At 39.5% G+C, this 25,337-nt stretch overlaps 2 protein-coding genes and 3 non-coding genes across 5 annotated transcripts; all 5 read left to right on the top strand.

Moving 5' to 3' along the window:
• Positions 1–692: 692 nt before the first annotated feature.
• Positions 693–10,401, top strand: LOC117260309 (fish-egg lectin-like). The gene is made up of 7 exons (XM_033632286.2): positions 693–6,063; positions 6,183–6,218; positions 6,354–6,449; positions 7,115–7,351; positions 7,588–7,808; positions 7,936–8,063; positions 10,242–10,401. The coding sequence occupies exons 1-7, from the start codon at positions 5,928–5,930 to the stop codon at positions 10,243–10,245; spliced, it is 858 nt and encodes a 285-aa protein (XP_033488177.2). The 5' UTR covers positions 693–5,927; the 3' UTR covers positions 10,246–10,401.
• Positions 10,402–13,215: 2,814 nt separating this feature from the next.
• rps3 (ribosomal protein S3) lies at positions 13,216–23,587 on the top strand. Its single transcript, XM_033631798.2, has 7 exons — positions 13,216–13,355; positions 14,523–14,653; positions 15,427–15,520; positions 16,153–16,247; positions 20,967–21,154; positions 21,382–21,585; positions 23,511–23,587. Exons 1-6 carry the CDS (start codon positions 13,326–13,328, stop codon positions 21,579–21,581), a joined length of 738 nt encoding a protein of 245 aa, XP_033487689.1. The 5' UTR covers positions 13,216–13,325; the 3' UTR covers positions 21,582–21,585; positions 23,511–23,587.
• LOC117260384 (small nucleolar RNA SNORD15) lies at positions 14,816–14,965 on the top strand. The gene has a single exon (XR_004501913.1). It is a non-coding gene; the product is annotated as a small nucleolar RNA SNORD15 (small nucleolar RNA).
• Positions 15,817–15,966, top strand: LOC117260383 (small nucleolar RNA SNORD15). Its single transcript, XR_004501912.1, has one exon. It is a non-coding gene; the product is annotated as a small nucleolar RNA SNORD15 (small nucleolar RNA).
• LOC117260382 (small nucleolar RNA SNORD15) lies at positions 21,824–21,973 on the top strand. The gene has a single exon (XR_004501911.1). It is a non-coding gene; the product is annotated as a small nucleolar RNA SNORD15 (small nucleolar RNA).
• Positions 23,588–25,337: the final 1,750 nt, after the last annotated feature.

The following is a 25,337-nucleotide window of genomic DNA, read 5'->3' as shown; positions in this document are numbered from 1 at the left end:
ACAGGGGAATCGAACCCCGACGCGCAGCGGAGGAACGCTCACTATACATTATCCCTTAGCAGGTGACACCTTGTATGGTAGCCTCGACCAGCAGTAGCCCTATAAGAATGTGTGTGTGACTGGGTGAATGTGCCTCGTAGTGTAAAAAGCACTTTGAGTGGTCGGATGAATAGAGAGGCGCTGTACAAATGCAGGTCCATTTACCATCATAGTATTTTAAGTATTATTTTGACTAGTGCTATTTTTTTTAATTTCATTGCAGTCCTGTAATGTTTTTATTCCCGTGTCAAACACATCAACTACACTGCAATATTGTGTGTATTATTGGACAGGTGTTGCTGCAAACACTAAACACAGCCCATCTGGCCATAAATGTACAATTCTAATTCTACTGTGATGTCTATATCAAATCCACTTAATTACTAAATTGAATAAAATTTACACATCTGTATTTGATGTGACAGTTATTTAGATAGCTATTCTTGCTGTCAGCTCCTCCACATACACACACAAACAGGCTGTCTTTTACAGTGTCGTGCTGCAGTTCAGAGACACAGATGACCAAAACAACACGACCTTGCAGGACCTTTGTATGTCTCAACAGCAGAGCCAATCAGAGAATTCAACTTTTTGGCATCCACATGGCTTTATTGGCAGGGATGCAAACAGTGCGCCGAAAAGCACAACTCGCTTTTTTCGTGGCCATTTGGGTGACTTGTGTGAATATCTGTGCGGATTATTCTCGCGGAAAAATATAAAAGCTGATTTCGTGGGTTCTTATGGAAGTTTGCACACTGGGGCGGAACTTTAGTGCGGTGAAAAAAGTTTCCGCTCAGACTTTGACCACCCCGTGGAATTCGCCGGCGGAACTACAAAGCTGGGCCAATTAAATTGTTTACAGTCACGCAGACCCGGGCTGGGAGAGTCCGAAATCCAGTCAGGCAGGACAGTATGGGAGAAAGGTTGATAAACCTCGTTTCACAGCACCCTGTCCTTTTTGATAACAGACGGGATGATTTTATGAACAATGAATAAAAGGACAACGTCTGGCAGTCCATTGGGGAGTGTATCTATGTTTCCAGGGTTCTATGTTTCCAGGGTTCTATGTTTCCCGGGTTCTATGTTCCCCACTTAACCCTGCAAAAAAGGTTATATGTTCCCCGCTTACACAAAAAAGGTTCTATGTTTCCCGCTCAACCAAGTGGGAAACATAGAACCCTTTTTGGGTGGTAAGCAGGGAACACAGAACCCGGGAAACATAGGGATGACACCGTCCATTGTCCAGATTGGTGGCTGCGGTGAGAGTGGTAAGTGCTAAAGAAAGTTGATGTTGACGCTTGCTTGCTAGCTCGCTGCTGCTGCTGCTGCTACTCTCGTCCATGTTCACCCACACCCGTTCACGCAGCGCGGACTTGGAACACAACAACGCGAAATTCCGCACTGCGTCCGTACCGCGCCTGTGTGTATGGTTTGAGCGCGGAAAAGCTCTGCGCGAATATTCCGCAAATCCGTCCCGCATTTCCGCATCGCGACAGTGAGAATGAACCACACTTGTATGAGTGAACTGCGCTGAGCAAAACAAATCTACAACTGAAAAAAAACAACTGTCAGCAGCAACTGTCGCGAGGGCACATCGTGTGCTGCATGTGTATCATTTAAGCGCTATGATTGGCCATTCCACGTCTTCAATAGAGCCGCGCGAAGACGCAGCTGAAACAATTTGATGACTGATGACTGAAATGACCGATTCTGAGCGCGGAGTACGAGTGTCAAGATCATCTGAGGTAAAAACATTCGCTTTTTTCGTTGGCTGGCTCTTGTTTAACACATATACGTTTTTCTTGTTAAATAGCCTACATTACCATGCTGTTCAAAGTAAAAGAAAGATCCACCAATTAGGTCTACCACAAATGGGATATTTTTTTCAGTATTGAAGAGAGGACATTGTACATTTGAGGACACAATTTACAACTTAAGTCTCTTATTGAGTAGGCCCCTTAGATGTCTTAGAATAGAAGTTTTTCTTGTCAGCACTGCTTCCTTAGTATCTGTAGGTCTGATGCTGAAATTGACTATAAATGCAACCTTTAAAGCTGATATTTCAAAAAAAATTCTTCCCGGGGGAGCATGCCCCCGGACCCCCCTAGGGGGTTCGTAACCTTCTCTCTTTTTTCACCATTTTCTGTTTGCATCCCTGTATCCCTGTATGTACAAAATCTTCAGTAGTAAGCTAACTGTTGGCTCGCTAGCTGGCCAGATAGGTAATGCTAGTCAGTCTTAATAGCTCCTGGAGCTTCTCCTTATTTTCTCTCTACAGTATTATTTATTTACCCCCAGAATTTAATTCAATAAAGAGCTACTGAAATAGAAAAATAAACTAACAAGCTTGCTAATGTCATTAAGCAAACTTAGCTCAGTCAAACAAAAAGATCATAGTTTATTCAAAATATGTCTTTTGTGTCTTTAGCTCCATAATTGTCTGATAACCATTGCTGTGGATTGATACAAAATAAGCTTTGATAGCCTCCCCCATTTTGGACTCTCCAGCTCTCCATCCCTTCAAGAGTCAGCACAGTCACAGTGGTTTAAGTCTACTATTTGTCAGTGGTCTGAATTCACCCATCAAAGTTCACCAAAACTCTACACAGAACATTTGCCTGTGTAATTTCTAAATCACATGAAGTTCCATGGTAGTACCAGTCCTGTGTTATTAGGGCTTAGGATATGTAGCTTAAACCAATTAGTGATGATAATAAAAACACTATTTTTCTGCACTTAATGTTTTTTGGCAGGTGTCACTCATGGCACTCAGTTAAAACTGAAAGCACAACAACAAAACCAGAGCAGGAAGGTTGTTGGATGTGTGTTTGGATGCTTGTGTGTGGTGAAAAGAGGATTGATGTGTCAGGAGAGGTAAAGCTTCTCATCCCATCTCTTCGAGCTGTACTGAATGTGAAGCTGAGCAAGAGGTAAAACAAAAAGGATGGATTTAAACTGATGAGAGGGCATTGAAAGGCTTTGATAAATTCACCACAACTAAATATTGCCTTGTCACTTCTCTTTTTTTTAACCTTATGATTTGAACAGACTTGTTTGTTGTTTTGGGAAACCACTCCCCAAATGCAAGAACAAACTGTACTCATAAATCTGCAGCATGTAATAGGTGACCTGGAATATATCTAGGTAAAATGGCATACTGGTCAAACCCAAAAGATCTTTTTCACTAGGTCAAACACTCCACCGTTTGTTGGGAGGATTAATGTTTAAACAATGTATCCTTGTACAGTGACTCTCATGACATCTTGCAAAAATGCACACACAACACTTCGTATGATGTCTAACAAATTAGCGCCCCACAAATGGCATTAAGGTAAATTTACATAGGTTAGGCTTAGGCAAGTAAAGTTACAGTGGTTAGGTTTAGAAAATTTGCTGACCATCTACCTTAAAATGACTCAAAGTTCACTTGTGTTTCACACAGTTCTTAACACCGGTCTACTCACGGAAAGACCTGGGAGAATGTTCTGTGTTTTGTGATCCATCTATTTCCTTCTTTACTCCTGTCAGTACACTTGTCATATGATTGCAGCCTTCCCAAAGATGGGATATAGATTAAATAATGGCTCATTATTCCTTGGATACGTCTGAATTTTTTCATTACATTTTTTAGGTTTACGTATGAACAGAGAACAGCCTGTTTTAAGCCAAGCTTTGAATACAAGTGTGGATACTGAACCATTACAGATTATAGTGGCATGTATTCGCAAAGTGAAAATATGTTGAGTTTGTGAGATATCTGAGGAAATACACACCAGCCAATATGTCAAACGTTAGCGAGTTACTGATGATTCTGCAAGGTAATCATAACCTGTTAAAATGACCGGTCATAAAAAAAGGAGATGGTGATCCCATTCCCCTCCTGTAATGACAGACAGTTAAGGTGTAATTTGCTGTGTCCGCCCCATTAACTTCAATATAAGTGGCACCAATGTAGAATTTGAATGCTGTCACTGACATCATGACCTTTCCTTCTTTTATACTTTCTTTGACATTTATCAGGAACAGCTGAACAAAAAGACAGTCTTTAAATAAAATGGAATGTGTAACTACTTTTTAATTTGTGTATAATTACAGTATCCTCTTTAAAAATTGTTGGCCAAACCCCTGAACATATACCTAAGCGTTCTTGTTCTAGGGCAAGTGCTTTAATTGGTTAGCTAGACATGTTCTTCCTTTCATTATTAATTATCCTGATTAAACATTGAGCATAACTAAACTATGGTAAATGCATGTTCTTTGTCTTTGGGTGGAAACCACCCACACCCAGCGTAAACAAAGCATCACACTGCACTCACTAGAAAAGGTGTGAGTCTGCCAGTTACCCCCACTGGTTATTTCCTACCCAAGGAGGCATTAGCAGAAGCCCTTTTTTTGTTTCTTTGAGGGGATTCCAAATGAAATATCAAAAAGTTAAAACCACCACAGGTTGTAAGCGTTTGTCACCACAAAAATGGAAGAAAATATATCTTTATCAAAAAAAATGTTTAGCAGCAGATTTCTTTAATGTATATCTGAAGCTAATGTTTTTAAAGAGAAGTTTTGCTGACATTTTGGACAATACATTTATTCAAATTCTTGAAGAGTTTTAGATGAAAAGATTGATACTACTCTCATGTGCATGCCAAATACTGTAGCCTGTAGTTGGAGCTAGTGGCTGGTTAGCTCAGCTTAGCACAAAGACTGGAAACGGGGAAACAGCTAGCCTTGCTCTGCCTAAAAGTAACAAAATCCGCCTGCCCAAACTTCTAAAATCACTTTTTGACATTATATATTGTTTGTTTAAGTCTCTGCTAGCTGTCTTGAAACTTCATGAGGACAAGACTCCAGAAAGTTAGTGCTCCAGGCCAAGAAATGGGATGAATTTGGAAATACTCTTGGACAGAGCAGCAGAGTGCCAGGTGGAGTGAATGTGTGATTAGCTTAATGGTTCGTTAATTCAGTCTTTCATTTCTTCAAACAACGGTGCTTTGGTTTAGTGTAGAGGATCAGATTGCGATTACAAAAGCACCCATAGTCTGGCAGAACCCCCGACAAAAACAAAACTTAACATTTTTTTTACACTTTGGTTTTCATACAGATTAAACAAACCCTCTAACCTTCTAAACAGTCAGCTTTAGCACTGCTGGTATGTGGATTTGCTTATCTTTGGACAGAACCCGGTCACCTGTTTGCCACCTTAGTTAAGCTCAACTAAACTAAGCTAACTATCTATTGGCTGTAGCCAGAATATCTGTTTGAGGCCCAGGTAAGTCAAATTTAGCAAAGATTTAATGTAAGTAAACACTGTAAATAAAGTAAAATGTACATTAAGTACATTTTATTTATTTACTTTGTAGGGTTTGGAATGCAAGATCTTGACTTGTAATAGAGTATTTTTTCATTGTAGTATTGCTACTTTTACTCCAGTAAAGGGAGATAGTGATTCTTCCAACAATGTCACTTGTGTACATTTTAAAAATAACATACGCCTGCTTGATATTAGATTAGTTAGGTTATTAGTTATGATATCATTTAACATTTTGCTTATTCCCTGGGTTTGGGTCGACAGTTTGACTTCCTGACTTGATTTGCGATGGCTTCACAAGTTAATGTTGTAACTAGCACAAAAAACAAATGCATCCTCCCATCTCATTTGTGCTCTGCATGTCCGGGGTCAACACCCTTCTTTTTTTTCCTTGGTCATAATGACCTGAAAGAAAGCTATCATACCGGGTGCATATTTGAAACGTAGGTAACAGTAAATACAGTTAATTAAAAAATTGCCACCCAGCTTCCCCGAACAGCCTGCACAACCAGCTCTGGCTGTAATTAAGCACATTGGTCAGACCCATGGATCTAGAGTATAAAAGCCAGACAGACCAGATGGGATGCAGGTCAGCAGCACCCCACAGATACAGACATACATCCAGAAGTGCACTGCAGACTACAGACTCCCAAACAGAGACAACATGAAAGCTATTGCAGCCATCTTGCTGGTGCTGTGTCACTTGGCCGTTAGTCATGGTAAGTCACTGTCTTATTACATTTTTATTACAAAATTAATTGTTGAAGCAGTTTAATGTGAAATAAATTCAGACTTTTTATAAATTTAATGGATATGTATTTCTCACTCCCATTGATAGGTAATGGAGCTCAGATGCAAATCAGGCCAAATATAGGTAAGAGGGCAATCCACTGGCTGTTCACAATAATTGTCTAAAGAACAGCTTAAGTTAATTGTTGAAGCAGTTTAATGGAAATAAGACCAGACTTAATTATTTTAAAGGATATGTCTTTCTCCCTTATTTTAATAGGGACTGTGACACCAGGATTGACAAGAGGAAGACCTACATGGCCAGCTGCACGGCCAGCTGCGCGGCCAGCTGTGCGGCCAATTGTGCAACAAACAGGTATGAGTGCAATCCACTGACTGTTTACATAAGTGTCTAAAAGAACAGCTGAGCTAGATAATGTCTTGTTAGTATTTATATAGCACGACATTAACTTGCTTGTTTTTGTCTGGATCATTGTGTAATTGATTTGGTTTGTAAATCTGAATTTCCTGTATGTGACCGTTTGTAAATTGGACATTGGCCTCAAAAGTTTTTAAGTTTTTGAAATGCTGAATGGTGTAGGCACTAATGCCAAACACCAGATAAGCACCAACTTCACAAACTAACTCAATTAGGTTCATTTTGTCTACTCAGTTAAATAGTATAGAGGTTTTAATCACTTTGTCTGAAAAAAGAAAACCTCTATACTAACTTCACAAACTGAAATGAGTGGCAAGCTATCAAAGTCCTATGACCATTTTTTATCTCCTTATTTGTAAGGATGACTATCATTAACCAACTTCGGTATATTGTTCCTTTTCCTCCATTCAGTCTCTTTATGTGGACATTTGTCTTTCACACATACTTTATATGTTTTTTGTGATGAAAGATTGACAGGTGACAAATAACCGGTGACAGACAATGGCAGCTAATGTAGCTATGTACACTATTCTCCAAAGATGGTTGTGCTGCCCCAGAATGCTCCATGATTCCAATTCCCTCTAATGATTTTGTCTTCACAGGCTGGAACTGCGATGAGGGTCCGCGGCTGTATAATGCTCGACAGCTTGACGCTGGACAGGGAAAAGTAGTCGCACTAGACAGGAACAATTATCCATATTTCCTGATTGGATCATCTTGGCAGCGACTGAGCTCAGTCAGATTCAGACATCTCTCAGTGGGACCTGCAGGACTTTGGGGAAGTAGCACATCGAACATCGTCTACAAATACGTTGCTGGCAACTTTGTACAATCCCGTGGTAACTATCGTTATTATTTCTTCCACATGAATAAATAAAGTCCATATCGGTTTGCCTAGTGATCATTAGGCTACTCCTTTGTTAAGTTTACAGTTTAATATCATAGCACTGATACAGTACAGTACAGTACATTGCAACACACATTTTCTGCCTTTACAGGGCACACAGTGTATAAAAAGGCTAAACAGTAGCAAGTGTTTGCTGACTAAATGACCTGTACCTCTCTGTGTCTTCAGGTACGTCTATGAAGCAGGTGGATGCTGGAGGTGATGATCAACTTGTGGGAGTTACTACCTCCAACCAAGCCTACTGTCTGAGATGTAGCTCAGCTTTGACCTACAGTGGAGTGGGCTCCCTGGGGTGGAACTATCTGTCAAGAAGGCTGAAGTACTACACCTGCAGCCCAAAGAACGGATGCTGGGGAGTGGACACAAGTAACCGCGTCTACTTCACACGGGTTGGTCGCTGAAACACTTCTGACCTCTCATGTCTTTAACTCTTGGTGGTGTTAGTGTTACTATTAGGTCACATAAAGCACACTTGCTCATTGATCATGACGACTCCATGTATTCCTCTGACGACAGACACTAAACTCTGTAAACTGTGGCGCCTCCGGCTGGACACAAGTGGCAGGGCAACGCATGAGCATGGTTGAAGTGGGGACTGACGGAAGGGTTTTTGGATTGACCCCAGGCGGTGATGTCTACCAAAGGTAAGCCAGTGCTTAATTAGTCTGGTAATAACATTTATGCAGAGGATTTTTTATAGACACAACAGGGTTACAACCTGAATCATCCACAACATTTTAGTATGTATATTACATACAGTAAGAGCAGTACTCCTAATGAAAATATAGTAATCATTATCATGTCAGTTATACTTAATACTTTAATACTTTAACTAATAATAATACTAATACTTTAATAATAGGTGAGTTTGAAAATTTGATCTTCACTTATTGTATCTACCTCAATCAGTGTAATTCTTAAAATTCCTGGCGTGCACTGGCAAATAACATGCCTCGATAATTCATCCAACTTTATTGCTTCCACCTGTGATATAAGGTATAGGTGTAAAAGTTTGGCCTCTGTGGCTGCACTGACCTGTTAACATGGGTGCCAACAACAAACACTGCAGATTCCTCAATGCTCACGCAGAAAGTGTGGCCTTGTGTAATTAGCTAGCTCTGTCAAAGACCCATTGTTTAAAAAATATTTACCTGTTAACTGCAGCTAATTAGTGTTTTTACTCTTTCCATTCAAATAAGAAAAGAAGGTCAGAATTTTTTAATTACAGTTTATCTCTTTTCAAAATGATTGGCCTAACCCCTGAAACCATGACTCAGGTTTCTTTGGTTAACTAGACTTGTTCTCTCATTCTTTCTTAATTATCCTGACCCAGAAAACACTACTAAGCTATGATAAACACATGTTCGGTGTCTTTTAGATGGAAAACCAACCACACCCAACATAAAAAAAGTATCACATTGCCTTTAGCAGAGAAGGTGTCTGTCAGGATCATCACATGTGAGGCTCGCGGCCAAATTGCTTTTTGGTCATCAGGGTATTTCATGTTTGACAGCTGCAGAAAATGAGGAGACTGAGCAATTTCTTAAAAAGGGTGCCAAGAAAGTCATTTAAATCTTTTATTGGTGAATTCTGAAACACTGATGAAGACAGATCCCTAGTTTCATCAGTTTCATCTTCTTTCTTTGTCTTCTATTTAACGGTTTCTGAGATGCACAGATAACCATTAACACGATGAAGGCAAGGCAGCTTAAACAAAAGTGATCATCATTAACAGGAAATTTCAACACCAATTTCAGTGCATCTTAAAATGAACAAAATACCACAGACACTGATCTTCTCTGTGTAGTTCCAGTTTTAGTACAGATGCTGTGTCAGATTGACCAGTACCAATCTTCTCTGCGTGCTGAGTCAGGACGACCTTTACTAAACTTGAAACAACACAGAGAAGAATGGTCGTCCCAGGGGATTCCACCGCAAGTAAGTGTGAAGACAGTGTCCAAACTTGTCCTCCATCCATCCCTTGCTCAAATGCTGATGCAGCCATGGTTCCAACCACAAGTTCACAAGCTCACCATCGCCACCTTCTGGGGTTCAGGGGGTAGAGTCACACATAGATCAGAGCCAGGGATCTTTCAAAAATGCCTTCATTTGGTAACCAAAATTTGAAACTATAAACACAAGAAGTAGGGGTGTAACAATAAACGTATTCGTATTGAACCATTCGGTTTGAGGCTTTAGGTTCAGACACACTGCAAACCGATATGTTGAACTATCATTACATTTTGAAAATAAAATGTAGGCTACAGCTTAAACTGTGTTTCATACAATGTTCTCAGTGCCACTGCAGTCAACAAGGCAGGCCACATGACAGAACAGGCAACATGCTGTCTGACCCTCCCACCCCCAAACCAAAACCACCACAGTGAGACATATTGGGAGGCAGCTATGCTAAGCTAGCTCGTTGCAAGATGGTTAGTGACACGGTTATCAGGCTAAAGATAGAAGTTCCTACAATAACCTACAGGTCTGGTGTTTGGAGCCACTTTGGTTTTGCTGTGAATTATGAGAGCGATGACAAGCGAGAGTGGTGGATAACAAAAAAAACTAAACACTAAGCCAAAATATGAGCTACCTCACAGCTGCAGACTCTTCTTACCAGCTAGGCCAGTAGTACAGTAGTACAGTAACATACAACATCACCACGCTGAAGCACAAGCTGCCGCACGGCCACAGACTCTCTTTAGCAGCAAAGCCAGTAGCACACACAGTCACAGTGCACACACCCCTAACAAGAACCAACAAAGTTTTAAACTTAAAGCAGTCCCTCATTCTTACTTGCTGTCATTTTCCTTTCATTTCAGGTGAATGTCACAGCTCCCCTGAGTTGATTGTAGGGTTATTTAGATCAGCTGTTGTGCAGGGTGTGCGTTCTGACTCCTCAGTAAAAATTGAGAGCAGCTTGGCGCACACATTTCTCCTCTGGATCAATCGGGTTGTGACGGCACCCTTTCTGAGGGATTGAGAGAGGTGAGAATGCACACCCAAGTCACTCTGATCCTTCATCAGTCTAATGCACACCTCATGTTAGCAGTCATTTACAGTTGCAAGCTCTGTTCTGTAGGCCTCTTCGAGCCTTCTTTGCTGTTCTGTTTGAGGGTGATTGTTTGCTGTCTGAAATTTCAGTGGAGGAAATGTTTAAGAACACCTTAACTCTCGGTCACCTGTATCTGGGCAATTGTTAGTTTTTTCATGCAAGAGTTTTTGCGTAACGGTCACCTAACGCCCGCAGGCTTTATATAGTGATTCTGCTTATTGATTAATTTCACTGAGAACCAAAATACCCCCTACCCCCATAAACTGTATCATCAGCCTGCACAGTTTAACGATGTAGTGCATTGAGTGGCTCTGTAAGCTATGTGTATAGGCTCTGTTGCTATTCTCTTCCCCCTAAATGCAAAATCCAGCCTTGTTTTATTTTATAGATTTCTTTTGTCTGTTTAGGCTCAGCCCGAGGTCAGCCCATACAGACACTGGTGCGGGATACAGTCACACTGACTGAAGAACAGCTCATCTCAGCTATGATAAAATCAGGGCAAATATGCTTTAAAAGTCATCTAACACATACTATGGCAGTTACTGCTCTTTTCCAGGCGGTGTCAGATTTAGCAAACCATTTTAGTTCTCATTTAAGATTTAAACTGTTCAGTGTTAGTGAGGAGGCATTTGCAACATGACATCATCAAAGGTAAAGCTAAAAATTGCATCCAGCCCCTCAAAACCATTGCATTTTGGTTTATTCATGTGTTTATCTTGAAAATCCAATAATGCTCTCTTTGTTTGTGATAATATCTTCAAAACCAACTAAATAAACCAACGCCAAGTATAAGAACATAAGCAGAGCTAGAAAATTCCTCAAGACTTTGAATGGCAAAGCTGTGAATGTCTTCTCATTGTGTAGCTACAGTGTCAGACTTGCATTAAAATTTGAGCAAAAATGGTCTGAATCAGACACTGATGGGTGTACAGAAAAATAACCACCCACGTAGAGTTGATATCTAACTCAAATGTTGGGTGTGCAGTCCTGTAATAGTCTATACCTTTCTGTACAGATGCTGGTGTAGCAACTGCAGTAGCTTTTTTTTTTTTTTTTTAGATAAAAACACAATCATAAATCTTTAAGAAATGTTTGTCCTTCACTTTGTTTCCCATCACTCAGAGACATATGCTCCAAGAATACTGCAGTTATTTGACAGTTAAAATAGAACCACATACCTCTCTTTTCCAATTCCAGCCAAGACTGAAGAAGTTCACTTTAAAATAATCAGTGACATTTACACATGTAACTCTGACATTGGAACCTCAGAACATCTTTTTTTTCTCTTTCAATTTAGCTCGGACCTTTGGGGACTTTTTCCAATATTGGTTGACTTATGATGATTAAAATGGTGTGCAATTGGACGACAAAAATGCAGAGTTTGGGATTCATAATTTAATTATTTTGGCAAAATACATTATTCACAATTTTTTAAACTAGCTCCATATTTCTGCATTTCTAAATGAGAGAATTCTATTACAAAATATGTAAAATGCTGTAAAACTGGAAAGGCCCTATGTCTTTATGAATATATGTGTACCTTAATTCCTGAATGACCACTTTTATTTATTTATTGTTTTTCATTATTACTTATTTCTGTTTTGTAGTTGTTTTTTTTTTCAATTATATTGATACTGCAATCTGTGTTCAGTGTCATTTGAAAAAAACAAAACCTGTCTTTTCCTGCCTTACCACCGGCCATTTTCTGTGTTGTTATTTAAAAAACCTAAAACGAATAAATAAATAAATAAATAAATAAAAACCTTGACATTAATTCTTCTCTGTAACTACAGTACACAAAAAACCCTCTTAAACTTTTCATTTTTCATCAACAGGTTCTTCTGGCTTGGGCAATCATTTACAAGCACAATTTCTCTTCACAGTGATGTTATAGGCTATTTGGAACAACTACAGTATTTTATATAAGAACAAGTCATTATTTTATCAATGGTACCACGCTAGTAAGTCTGTTGGTTAATAAAGAAGGGCTTCTATACAACTATTTAGAATTTCTCCCAGATACAATATACCAATAACCCCAAAATAATTTTTGATTTGACGCTACCCCATTTGGTATGCTATTTAAAAATATCAACCCCTCTCCTCCAAATCAGGTACAGAAAGTGTCATTTAAATTGATCCACATATTTATCCATCAAAACACTTCATAAAGAAGTTAAAGGGTGACACTGATGTTAATTGCTCTTTTTGTAAATTATATCCTGAGACATGCTCTCATTTATTTTGGTTCTGTACTTCTACATACGCATCGTGGAAGGATATTGCTAATGCTAAATTTACAGCTGACAACATTATCTCAGATTTTGGTTTTAGCTATAAAAATGTATTTGGGTGCTATGATTACTGTAACAAAGATAATAATGCTTTTTTCTTTATTAATCTAATTTCACTGGCCAAATTTCACATTTAGCCTATAGCCTACATGTAAATTTACAAACTCTTCCATAAATTTTTGTATTTATGAAAGAGATGGACCAGTATTTGTCAATATATGTCATCCTCACAAAACAAAAAAGTTTCTAAATGATAAATGTATGCAATATCTTAACAGTTCTCAAGTGAACCTTCTGCAACATCCACTCGCGACTTTATTTTAATTTATGTAACATCTGTTTTACTTTTGTTGTCCTCTTCTGTTTCGCACTGTTTTGTCGTTCTCGCGATGCTTCATTCGTATGTGTTTTATTCTGTTCAAATGTGTTTCAGCTGAAAATAAAGTTTAGTAACATTGGGAGAAAAAAAATCTGGCGTCACCGGAAGTTAATCGTCTTGGTATAAAAGCATTTCCGCATCCTCTCAGGGTCCTTTCCTGTCTACGGCCTTTTGGAAGATGGCGGTGCAAATCTCCAAGAAGAGGAAGGTTAGCACTATTTATCCACGTTTTACTTATACAGACGGCCGCTTCACACAAAAATTGTGTCATATTGTGTAGGATACAGACGTTTCGTCTTCACTCCAGTGTTGGTCGAGCTTGTCCACCCCCGGTCCGAAGAGGATTAATCCAGATGCTGCCGGCGCTGCTTCCTCCTCATTTGGCTAAACAGCTATCATGGCTGTGTTCTCTGTGGCCGGGGATGAGCTAATAACCGGTTTCCTTAGACACGAGTCCCTTACGAATATATAACTCAGTCGGGTTGTGTTCAGAACAATCGTACCAGACTTTAAAAGTTGTGCAATATTTCTGCTTAAACGCAGTGTTTGTTTCTCAGATCTCCTAATGTGGTTTAGTTAGCTGGTTAGCTTCACTGCCAAATGAACGGGGACCAAAGAAAGTCGCATAGCCGCTGTAGATAAACCGGCAGGTATTAGCACGGTACGTTTGATCAATCAATAATAATGTAATATTTATTATTAATAAATAGGTAACGTTTTGTCAGTGTCTAATTACTGCAAATGACAGTAGTGAATTTCAAATGACTGCAAACGACCTGACAGCATCGTATTGGGTGTAACGTTATTAAAGTTACACCTTGCAACAGATTTGACATGTGGTTCCAGTATTTTAGGTCATCTAAGGGATATATGATATACATAACAGTGTATCATAATATTGAATAACAATGCTACATACAATACAATAACACTAATATCATAATGTGTCACAGGTAGGATTCAATAAACTACTCAGCTTACATAAAAAAAAGTGTGTCAATCACAGCCCAGTTACTGGGCTTCTATTTGGGAATGTTAGTGTGTCTGTATATTTGTACAATATCGCTGTCATTGCATTCTTGTATTCACTGTCTGGAGATTTTTTCCCCGAATTTTTATTTTTTATTTTTTATTTTTAAATATGGCCTCGACTGGATCAAAGTCAGAACAAGCTTACAAGAATTAAAAAAAAAAAAAAAAAAGACATGACGGGCATTTAGGTTGATGTTTCTCTTTTTAAGAGTGATGTCCTAAGCACCTCTGTAACTCATTCATTCCTGATTAAGGACAGGCGTTCTCTTGATAAGTCCCACATTTTGTCTTCTGGATGATGGAGTTTCATTGTAGGTGAGCTGTCACTGTCCTCTCTCCTTAGTTCGTCTCAGACGGTATCTTCAAGGCCGAGCTGAACGAGTTCCTGACTCGCGAACTTGCTGAGGATGGCTACTCAGGTGTGGAGGTCCGTGTGACCCCAACCAGGACTGAGATTATCATCCTGGCCACAAGGTGAGTGTTCAGACTGCATAATATAATATAATATACATGGTGATGGAAAAAGAGTCATCAAAAGCTGCAAGAGTGACATGTTTCTGCAGAATTGATTCAGTGATGTTAAGTAAAGTTCACAACAGAAAGTGGCATCTGTTGTATAGATTCTTGTGTTTGACCGTTCAGTGAAGATACGATGACGAGTCGGAACAGGACTCAGTCTGGCTCTGTGGGTCACTGCTGCAGATTCACGTTCTGTGGTTCTGCTTCAGTTCCTCAGAGCAGTGAGTCCTTTTTGGTTGAAGACATTGAGGCATTTGTCTGAGAACAGTCGAACACAGTTACCCGCTGAAGTTAAAGTAGAGAACCTGGATATCTTTTTGAAGGCTTGTAACCAAAGCAAGATGACTTTGTTTTCAAAAATTGCTAAATTTTAAAGTGTGTATATCAAGCTTATTTAAACTAAAAAAAAAAAAGGAAATTAATGTTAACCCAATTTTATTGAGAAGTTTCAATTATAGAAACGTATCGAAACCACTTTGTTTTGCTCTTCCACAGAGGCTTTAAGTTGTTTGTACAAATTATTCCAGGACTGAGGTATTCTGTAAAACAGATTTTGTTAACACATTTTTATTTAGCATGCATTGAAGCAGGTGATAAGAGCACACCTGTCAAAAGGTTACAATTTCATGATGTTCAGCGCTGTCCTACAACGAAACTGATGCTGTTGATGGCTAAACGTTTTGCTTGGGAATATTGTGTAACCCTGAGTGTCTTAAATTGTTTTTAAGGACCCAGAATGTTCTGGGAGAGAAGGGCCGTCGGATCAGAGAGCTGACCGCTGTGGTCCAGAAGAGGTTTGGCTTCCCCGAGGGCAGTGTGGAGGTAAGAAATTTCAATTTAATGCAGCTCATTTAAATATCTTAATGTTGAGGGAGAAATGTCATAACAATATTTTTAAAACACTGTTAATTAGGCTTTATTACAGAAAATAAAGGTCCTCAATCTAAATTGTTTATAATTGATTGCACTTTTGGCTTAGCTGATAACTTATCAACACAATGCACAACACTTGTGTATAATTAAGTTTTTTTTCCTGTAGTCAAATATTAAGACATGGAGTTTGTTTTAAAAATAAAACAAATGCAGGTGCAAAGGCTTCGGAATCTTGATTGTCCTCCCTTCAGTGATGATACGATGACGAGACAGAGCAAGACTCACTCTGGTTCTGTGGGTTACTGGTTCAGGTCCACGTTCTGTGGTTCTGCTCCAGTTCCTCAAATCAGGGAGTCTTTTTAACATGAAGACAAAGAGGCATTTGTCTGAGAAGGGTTGAAGCACCAGGAGTGAAATGTATTATAAAAACAGAGCCAAAAAAGTTTAACCTCTCCAGCAGTGCAAGTAGATGAGAGATATTGTGCATCTAAAGTTTAGGAGCTAATTTGCCCCAAACCTTCAATTTTACATTGGCAGCATGTTAAATATTTGACTTGTGAACTGTCTCCCCTCTCTCTTAGCTGTATGCTGAGAAGGTCGCCACCCGTGGTCTGTGTGCCATCGCTCAGGCAGAATCTCTGCGCTACAAGCTGCTGGGAGGCCTGGCTGTGCGTAGGTAAGCAGTTCTATACAAAAACTAGTACGATTCAGTCACCTGCATTACTCATTCAACGTGTTACCCACCTGGTCTGCGTTTTATTGTTGTAGCTGTTCTTTATCTTGAAGATGACATGTAGCACTTGGACCCTAAAAGCAAGAGGATAGTCAGTATCTTTTAACTGCAGGCGTTCAACTTTAATATCTTGTACTCCTTTGCATCATGTACAGGGTTCCCACAGTCATGGAAAATAATTATGTTTCCAAGGCCCGCAAAACTCGTGAAATAAATTAAAATCATTAAGTTTTGGAGAAATCATGGAATTTTGTAGCGTGTAATAAATTTGCAACAGTAATCTTTCATGGATAACCTTCAAGGTAGGTAATGTAAATTTATGACAGAAGATTATTTTGTAGCTGTTGGCATAACATGGCTGTAAGATGCGCTGATGTGTGATGTTCTGTTTACTATCACGTACGCCTTTTCATTTTCTCCCTGTGTGTTTCATCTTTCCCTTAGTATTTGAAAAACACCGGGCAAGAGGGGCAAGAAAAAGAATAGAGTCCATGAGAAATCATGAAAAAGTTTGAAATTTTGTCTATGAAAGTGTGTGGAAACCCTGCATATCATTAATGTTACTTAGCAAGCAGTTGTTGTGCTATTACACACCAGGATTTAGGCAATAGCCCACAGTGACAGCAAGTACTGCAGGGTTCGCACCTTGTGCGAACCCTGCAGTACTTGCTTGAACATTGAGGGGGGGGGGGGATCAAGCACTGAAATACTTTGAAAATAGCCCCCTTTTTTTTAAATTAAGTGCTTTAAAAGTCCTTGAAATTTAAATAAGTGACGCTGATGATGCTGTCTTATATTTTACTTTGACCAAAGTATTGGTATAAGAAATTGCTGAGCTTTCTTTAAAACTCTGACTGGTCACCATTTGGAACGGAGTGCACTCTTTTTCTTCCTCGCCTTGATGTCCCACCTGATATTGTTGTGGTTTATTTTTAACTATGTTCTACTCTTAAAAACCCAGCAAAGCAAGAATGTCTATGTTGACATGGCAAAACATGACTTAACAAGCCAGTTTTTCATTTTAATTTCTTTTCCTCCCTCTTTTAAGTAGTGTTCTGATGTGATAGGTCTGTTGAACTGAAATTGAAACATTTCCTTGCACTTCCAATGATTCTATTTTAAAGATGATTTTTCCTTTCTTCATAATGTGTAGGCTACTTCTTTTGTACCAACTTGACAATTCTGTCCAATATCAGGCAAGCGCAGTGTCTCCCTTACTTGCAGAGCTCAGTTATAGTAAGTTTCTATGGTTACTCTGATGTTTTGGCTCTGACACTCTCTGGAGTTCTTTGGATCTTCTGGAAGCACAAAAGTTGTAGACTGTAGTGCTGTACATTGGTGGAAGAAGTACTCAGATTATCTGCATTATCTGCTGCTAGAGCCAAAGCTTGTAATACAGCTTTTGCTGTGACTGGATGTTTAGGAAAAGTATATTAATTTAGCACATAATCTTATAGCATTGTAAACAAAATGGGGTTTCTGTCCACAGTTGTAGAAAATCAGTCTCATATCAGTAAGCAGACCATAAACAGAGACTAGGTTTATGTTTTATAAATAAACCAGGCATGGACACTGAAGGTGGTGAGTATGACATATTTCTGCATAGGTGATTCAGTAAAGTTCTTAGCAGAAACTGGCATCTGTTGTATGGAGCATTATGTTTGCCTTAAGGGTGAAGTGTTTAGTGTCTCAGTTTTGTCCATTTCTGCAACAGGACTGGTTCTGGGGGTGACTGGTGCAGATTCCTTTTTCGTAGTTCTGCTCCAGTTCCTCAGAGCAGGAAGTCCTCTTTGGTTGAAGACATTGAGGCATTTGCCTGAGAAAAGTCAAAGCAGCACACACAACCTGGTTGCATTTTTAAGTATAGAGAGAATTAAATTACACCCACGTGAAACTCAAAGTTCTTTCTTGCTTTCACAGGATTTACTTAAAATATTTTAATTACAGAAATATGCACAGGTGGTAGCTACATCGCTGTTAAATCCTTGTGTTTAAACAGAGCTTAAAGCTGTCATCTTCATCAGTGCTGGATTCTTGACACATTTTCTTCATTTTCCAACAATAACAGGAAAGCAGGGTTTTTATGTCTGCGTTTGATCACGCTGTACCTGCAGTGTAGCCTGATGCTCACCTCCCCAGAAATGTAACTATGCGTTGTCGGGCAAAGCAAAGTATTACTCCGTTATATTCAGTGTTTCATATGTCTAGGCCTTAACGTGTCATATGCTATGCAGTAGTGTCAGAGAATATGCAATATGTTATGAGCTTTGAGAAAAACACATTTGGTAGTAATTATTTTTTTTAAATCAGTTTATTTGTTAATGTTACCAATGATGGATTAAGAAAAGTGCTTACATTTTGCAACCCCACTAGAGATCAATGTTTACACCTCCATTTAACCCTATGGGGTCTAGGGGGTAATTGGCCGTTTTTGACTAGTTTTCATTTAACCTTTAAATTTCACCTTAAAAAAACTGTTTACCTTGCCTTGTTTGGTATCATTCTTTTCAGCACAACCTCACCTGTGTGACTTTACAGTTATTTTTTCATTTTGACATACTGTATTAACACACTGGACCTAAAATCACATAAAAAACATAAAATCCGAGTAGGAAAAAGTTAGATTTTTTACTGTGAAAACTACAAACATGTCTAACGAACCATTTGTGTAACTTAGAATAAAAATATAAATTGTAAACTTCAAAAACATATGTCCTAATTTAGCAAACAACAACGTTATATATAACTATTTACATTAAAATGCAAGCAATGCCTCAGGCGTTTTTTGAACAACTATGTACAAAACAATGAGATGTCACACAAATTATTTGTCAAAGGGAAAAATGCCAGCACTCACAAATGTCCTTTTGGTAAATTTAATAAACCAACTTGGGTGGCAGTACCAGAAACACAGACATTTTGACAGAAAGTCTTTTTCATAGAAGAAGACTTTCTGTCAAAATGTCTGTGTTTGTTGCTGTTTTTGGCCATGCATCTTTCTAGGGGATTTATTTTGAGAGTGCTTGCTTTTCTCCTACGTGATCTTACACAAATTATTTGTGCCACTCTGAAAAACAGTTCCTGTCCACCACAACACACTACAGGAGGAGGACACAACAGTAGGACAACAGGAGGAGTGACACACACTGTGTGGCTCTGCTGCCTGAGCAAACGGAGATCCGGACCTGGTGGGCGTGCCCTGCCACACCGTCCGCTCCTCTGTGCGGACCTCCGAGTACCGCTCAATGCGGTCGTTGGAGGCTCATTTTCCTCTCTCCTCTTCCAAAACACACTACACCACACACTAAGTATACATTCCAAACACGCTAAACGTCACAAATCCCAACTCTATCTGTGATCGCGATCGCGGTCTCTCTCGCTGCCGTCACTCCCACAACTTCCCCCTCTTCCCCAGGAACAAATGATGTGTGTTGCCATAAAATTTTGTGATTGGTTGACGTGGTGCATTTTTCAACCAATAGGAAAGGGGGTGTCGTTTTTTTTGGTTTTTTTTGCTGTTGCCTTCAGCACTTTCGTCGGGCCGAACGGCCCGCTTTTACCGTTTCTTCCTGCATCAAATGCGGATCAAATGTGACAAAAATATTCAGGAAAATCATGGCGTTTATTATTTATCATAAGTCCGGTTTTATATGGCCTATCAAGATGATTTAAAAAGTGGTACAAAGTTTGAAGTTTGCACTTTCCACACAAAATGAAACGGAGACTCAGCGAGGCTGCGTGTTGCTGCTACGTCGTCTCAAATCGGTCACGTGATTTTGACGCGCCGGCGCGGTTCTGGACCGCAGAGGGTTAAAGTCATTTTAAGTCCACACGGATGCACAGTCATGCCAACATACCTGTTTTACCAGGGTTTCAGGAGTGGGGCGAAGTACAACAAACTAATGTCAGGCGATGTGAAGAACAGGACATTGATTTAGAACAACCTTGGAAACAGCCTCTATCTGTCTATAGGAGTCACTATTATTGCTCCTTATTTGTTCTAGCACAGCATGACAACAGTGTTAGTTCTGCCTGTGGCGCTGATAAATTCCCCGCTGCACTCATTGCTCATCTTTTAATTTAACCAAGAAAATCCTTTTCATGTCCTGATGCCAAATGAATCCGGCAACTTGAACTTAGTGGAGGGGGGCTGTTTCAAATGTCTAGACCCAGGCAAGAGTTATAATTGAGCCAATTTTTTAACATTGTCTTGGTTAAGTGTTGCGGTTGTTCCTGGCTTCATATGAGTAAAGAAAAACTCAGCTAGCTGCCAGGCTACTTTATGCTATGTGAAATGTCATAGGCTTATGCTAATAAAGTTAGCGTGTTGTATTTGTTGAGGAAACCCGTCCAGCAAGACGGCTGTTTTGTGTGTGAATCCTATGAGTTGTAATGGAGCCAAATTTTGAACTATGAACCTATGGTTTAGGTGTTAGTTGAATCAGTCAAATTTCACTGCACTTTACAGAAGCTCAACACAGTGGCACAGAAACCCCACTGCCAACTAGTGTTTTGGAGGTGTAGTTCCAGAGTGATGCGCACACACACCACTGCACAAGTATAAATGTTCACAGCAGCGTAGCCTACATTTGACTATGAATCAGCCTTACTCAGTGATTTAATGGTTCCATGTTAACTTTTCTTATCCCTCCCCTCTTTCAGGGCATGCTACGGTGTTCTGAGGTTCATCATGGAGAGTGGCGCTAAGGGTTGTGAGGTCGTTGTGTCCGGTAAGCTGAGGGGTCAGAGGGCCAAGTCCATGAAGTTTGTGGATGGCCTGATGATCCACAGCGGAGACCCCGTCAACTACTACGTCGACACAGCAGTCCGCCACGTCCTGCTAAGGCAGGGTGAGTACATCTCAACCAGGGACACGGCAGCAACATTACAGAAGCATCTTTTTACTTTGATGTTTGATATTTGGAGGGTTTTCTGCAAAGTGTCATCAAAATATTACGTGACCTAATGACTGATTCTTTGGAGGAGGATACTGTTTTATGCTGGCTCTGTACATCATAGCATTGGTTTTTGTTGGTACTAATTCATGTTTATTGATGTGTTTGCTGGTTGTTCTCAGGTGTGCTCGGCATCAAGGTCAAGATCATGCTGCCCTGGGACCCTAGCGGTAAGATTGGTCCCAAGAAGCCCCTGCCTGACCACGTCAGCATTGTTGAGCCCAAGGAGGAGAACCTGCCAACCACACCCATGTCTGAGCAGAAGGGGGCCAAGCCCGAGGTGCCCGTCATGCCCCAGGGAACACCTGTACCCACCGCATAAGAAGGTAAGAGTTAGCAGGGTCCCATCAACAGCAGGCAGGTTTGTGATATTAAAAGGCAGCCACCCTAAGTCACGTTGGTACTCTTTTACTGAGTAAAAATTTAATTAGCTATTATATGGTGTAGGCCTAAACAGTGATCATGGGTGAGAAAATTATGGCTGTGTTTGCAGTTAATTTGTGGATATCCATGTAATAGCAGCAAGCAGGTAATAAACAGTATAGTCCTTTTTTATTTTGGTCCCTTCAGTGAAGAAACGATGACGAGTCGGAACAGGACTCTAGTCTGGTTTTGGGGTTACTTCTGCAGAGTCACGTTCTGTGGTTCTGCTCCAGTTCCTCAGAGCACAGAGTCCTTTTTGGTTGAAGACATCGAGGCATTTGTCTGAGAAGGGTGGAAACAGCACACAAAGCTGTTTTAAAATAATTAAGGAAAAGTGAATATAGAATCTAAATAAGGGTTGGTTAGTAACATGCCAACAAACATAGCAAAGTTGATCTACTCTCAGTAGCAACTAAACTACAAATGAAGCATTTTAAACAAACTAAGCTCAAGATAAATACCTTATTTCACAGCATTTCTCTAAAATGTTTTATTTCTTTATATACTAAAAATTGCCAGTAGGTTTAACCCTATGGGCCCGAACGACGCGTAGTGTGTCCACATTCACACCTGTTCTTCTCTATTGATTTTCTCCGCAACCATGCGTCAGAGCGAGAAGCCACACATATCACGTGAAACAGTGGAATTGTAGCTTTCCAACAAGACCAAGCACTTGTCACTAGTCCAGTGTTTTCACAGCGAAAAAAATTCATTAAAATTATGTATAACAGAGCTTTCATACAGCTCTGCACACACAGTACTCTTAGCTGGATTACTCGCGAATGCACAGACATGCCACGCATATCACATGAAAGTACAGGAGCAGAGCTTTCCAATGATACCACACACATCATTGTGCTGTCATCCCATCATGCTATAAATCTAGATCAATTGTCTACAAAATAAAAACCTGACGAATTTCTTTACAATCCATTATACAGATCTTGTTATCAGTCATTTCATATAGTGAGGAATATTGTATCTTACCACATCTTAGGCTTGCGTGTGTTTCTCCCTGTCTATCCACATTTGTAGTCCGACTTTCAAGATGCAAATATCTCCATATTGTCCAGTTGACACTCCATCAAACTTTGTATGACAAGACCAGCGCGCTTCACCTTTGCGCACTCAGACAACTGAGGCCTAATTATGCATGCTGACAGGGCCGTAGTCACCATATACATTGAGGGGGACATGCTGCACCCAACTGTGAAGTGACAGTGTCCCACCATCATGGTTCTTATATTGCCAGATTCCAGAGAGACTCCCCTCTTCATATATGGTAGAATATGTCAACTTCCAACTTGCTATGCTGAGATACATGTAAAAATGTAAGAATTTAGGCACACAGATTTGTTTTTTTTCCATTGATATAAAAATTAATATAAAATACAGGCACATAGTAGGACATGGAATGATGGCAAATCTGGTTAGCCCAGCTTGTCCTGGAAAAAAACAAGATATAGCATGTGTATGTAGCCTTTAGAATGACTGTGATATGAGCTTAAAAGTAAAGGCAGTAAAAATACCCCAAAAACGCCTAGGGCCCATAGGGTTAATAGAGATGAAACTGTCAATGGGCTTGTGATCAGACTTGGCTGATTTTCAGCTTGTTGGTTCAATATGCCCTCATGACTGCACAGACAGTACCGGACTATTGTGACAATTTGAAATGACTGATCAGGATCAGTGGCAAAAAACCTTGATGGGGGCGTCACTATTTATCGGTTTTGTCATTAAGAAAGAAATTACTGTTTTGATCAGGAGGATCTATTTTACTGGAGTGATTTGAAGCAGTATTGTAATTCATTTGTTTTGTCTTTTACAGGTTTTCAAACTTTCCACCAGATGGAAGCAAGACCCTCAGTTTTTTGTGTACAAAAACAATAAAATCTGGAAAATACACTTGAAGTGTTTTGGTCACTTTTTTACACATTGTTCACATTGTTGAGAAGTTAGAGAATGACAAACTTTATTTGATTAAATACGAAGCTCAGGTTTCGAAAGTTAATGTTAAAATAGATACAGTAGTCAGATATCCCACAACACAATGCTCAAATGTGCCCAGCCCCTCAAAAAAGGTGATGTCTTTATCTTTTTGCCCACAGTGGAAATAAAACCTCATATTTGGGCAGGATGGCACTTAATAGGTTTTTTTCAGCAGAAATTATGACATGTCATAACTGAAACATTAGTAAGACTGTACTTTGTAGCTTTTACTGTTAAGATAAATATGAAGTTCTGTAGAGATTATGATTATTGTGTGCAAACAGGTCTGTCTTCCTGCAGCCATTGGCACCAAGGTACCTTTAAAGGTCCAGTGTAAGATTTAGGGGGATTTAGTGGCATCCAGCAATGAGGTTTGCAACCATCTGAAACTTCTTGTTAAAATTCCTTTGGTGTTCATTGTTCAGGAGGATTTGTATGGTGAGCTGAATTATCTACAGAGGTTTCTTCCTCTCCAAAACGGGGGATATTAACAAGTAAAAATAGACTAAAGCAGTTTCACAATAAAAAGAAATCTCCCTGACATTGCTCATTGCGAAGGGGCTGCTAACTAAGGTAACAAACACAAAAACTCCAACAGCCTTCTTTAGAGCCAATGTTTGTTTTGTTTGTTCTGGACTACTGTAGAAATATTTTGGTGCTACATGGTGAGCTCTAAAAACAAGGACCTGCACACTATGCAGATAAAAACTGCTCATTCTAATGTAATGAAAACACAATTCTAATTTTAAGGTGATTATACACTGAAGAAAACATACTTATATTCAATTTCTGCCAGTTTATACCCCCAAATCCTACACACTTAACCTTAACCTGGTCTGCCTTATTTTTATTGACGAGGCATCCATGTACAGTGACAGCCAAAGAGTATGTTATTTGATACACCCTTGTTGTCTTCTGTGTTTGAAATAAATAAACTTAACCGGCCGTTTGGAGAGGACATTTTCTGGTATTAGACTAGCTCAGTAACTACTGAGAGTATTTTTTTCCCTTTTTTGTTTACACTGGGTCAAAGTGACTCAGTCTTGAGTATAATCTGCACTGACAGACTGACAGTGTAAAGTCAGTCACGAGTGAAAAGTGATGTCCCACTCTGCTCAGTTTCCTGGTACCAGAAATGCAGTCAGTCTTTTTTTTTTTTTTTTTTTTTTTTTTTTGGTCAAAGAGATTCAAGCTCGTCTGTGTTAAAGTCCACATTTCTGATTTAACAAATCTTTTAACCCACCACTTAACCAAATGTCTATTTACTTTGTACTTGCGCCTACATGTTGGCTAAATGTAGATCAATTTACTCTAATAACCATATAACATATACAGTCAGGTCCATAATTATTTGGACAATGATACAGTTGTCGTCATTTTGGCTCTGTACACCACCACAATGGGTTTTAAATGAAACAATGAATACCTGCTTAAAGTGCAGACTCTCAGCTTTCATTTAAGGCTTTTTTCAAAAATGTAGTATGAACCGTGTAGGAATGACAACCATTTCTTCACACAGTCCCCCGACTTTAAGGGCTCATAAGTATTTGGACAAACTAACATAATCATCAATTAAACAGTCAGTTTTAATACTTGGTTGCAAATCCTTTACAGTCAATGACTGCCTGAAGTGTTGGACACATAGACATCACCAGATGCTGGGTTT

Source organism: Epinephelus lanceolatus, chromosome 4, assembly GCF_041903045.1.
Source record: "Epinephelus lanceolatus isolate andai-2023 chromosome 4, ASM4190304v1, whole genome shotgun sequence".
Classification (NCBI taxonomy): Eukaryota; Metazoa; Chordata; class Actinopteri; order Perciformes; family Serranidae; genus Epinephelus; species Epinephelus lanceolatus.
The sequence above is the reverse complement of the archived record's forward strand: the minus strand, read 5'-3'. Positions and strand labels throughout refer to the sequence as shown.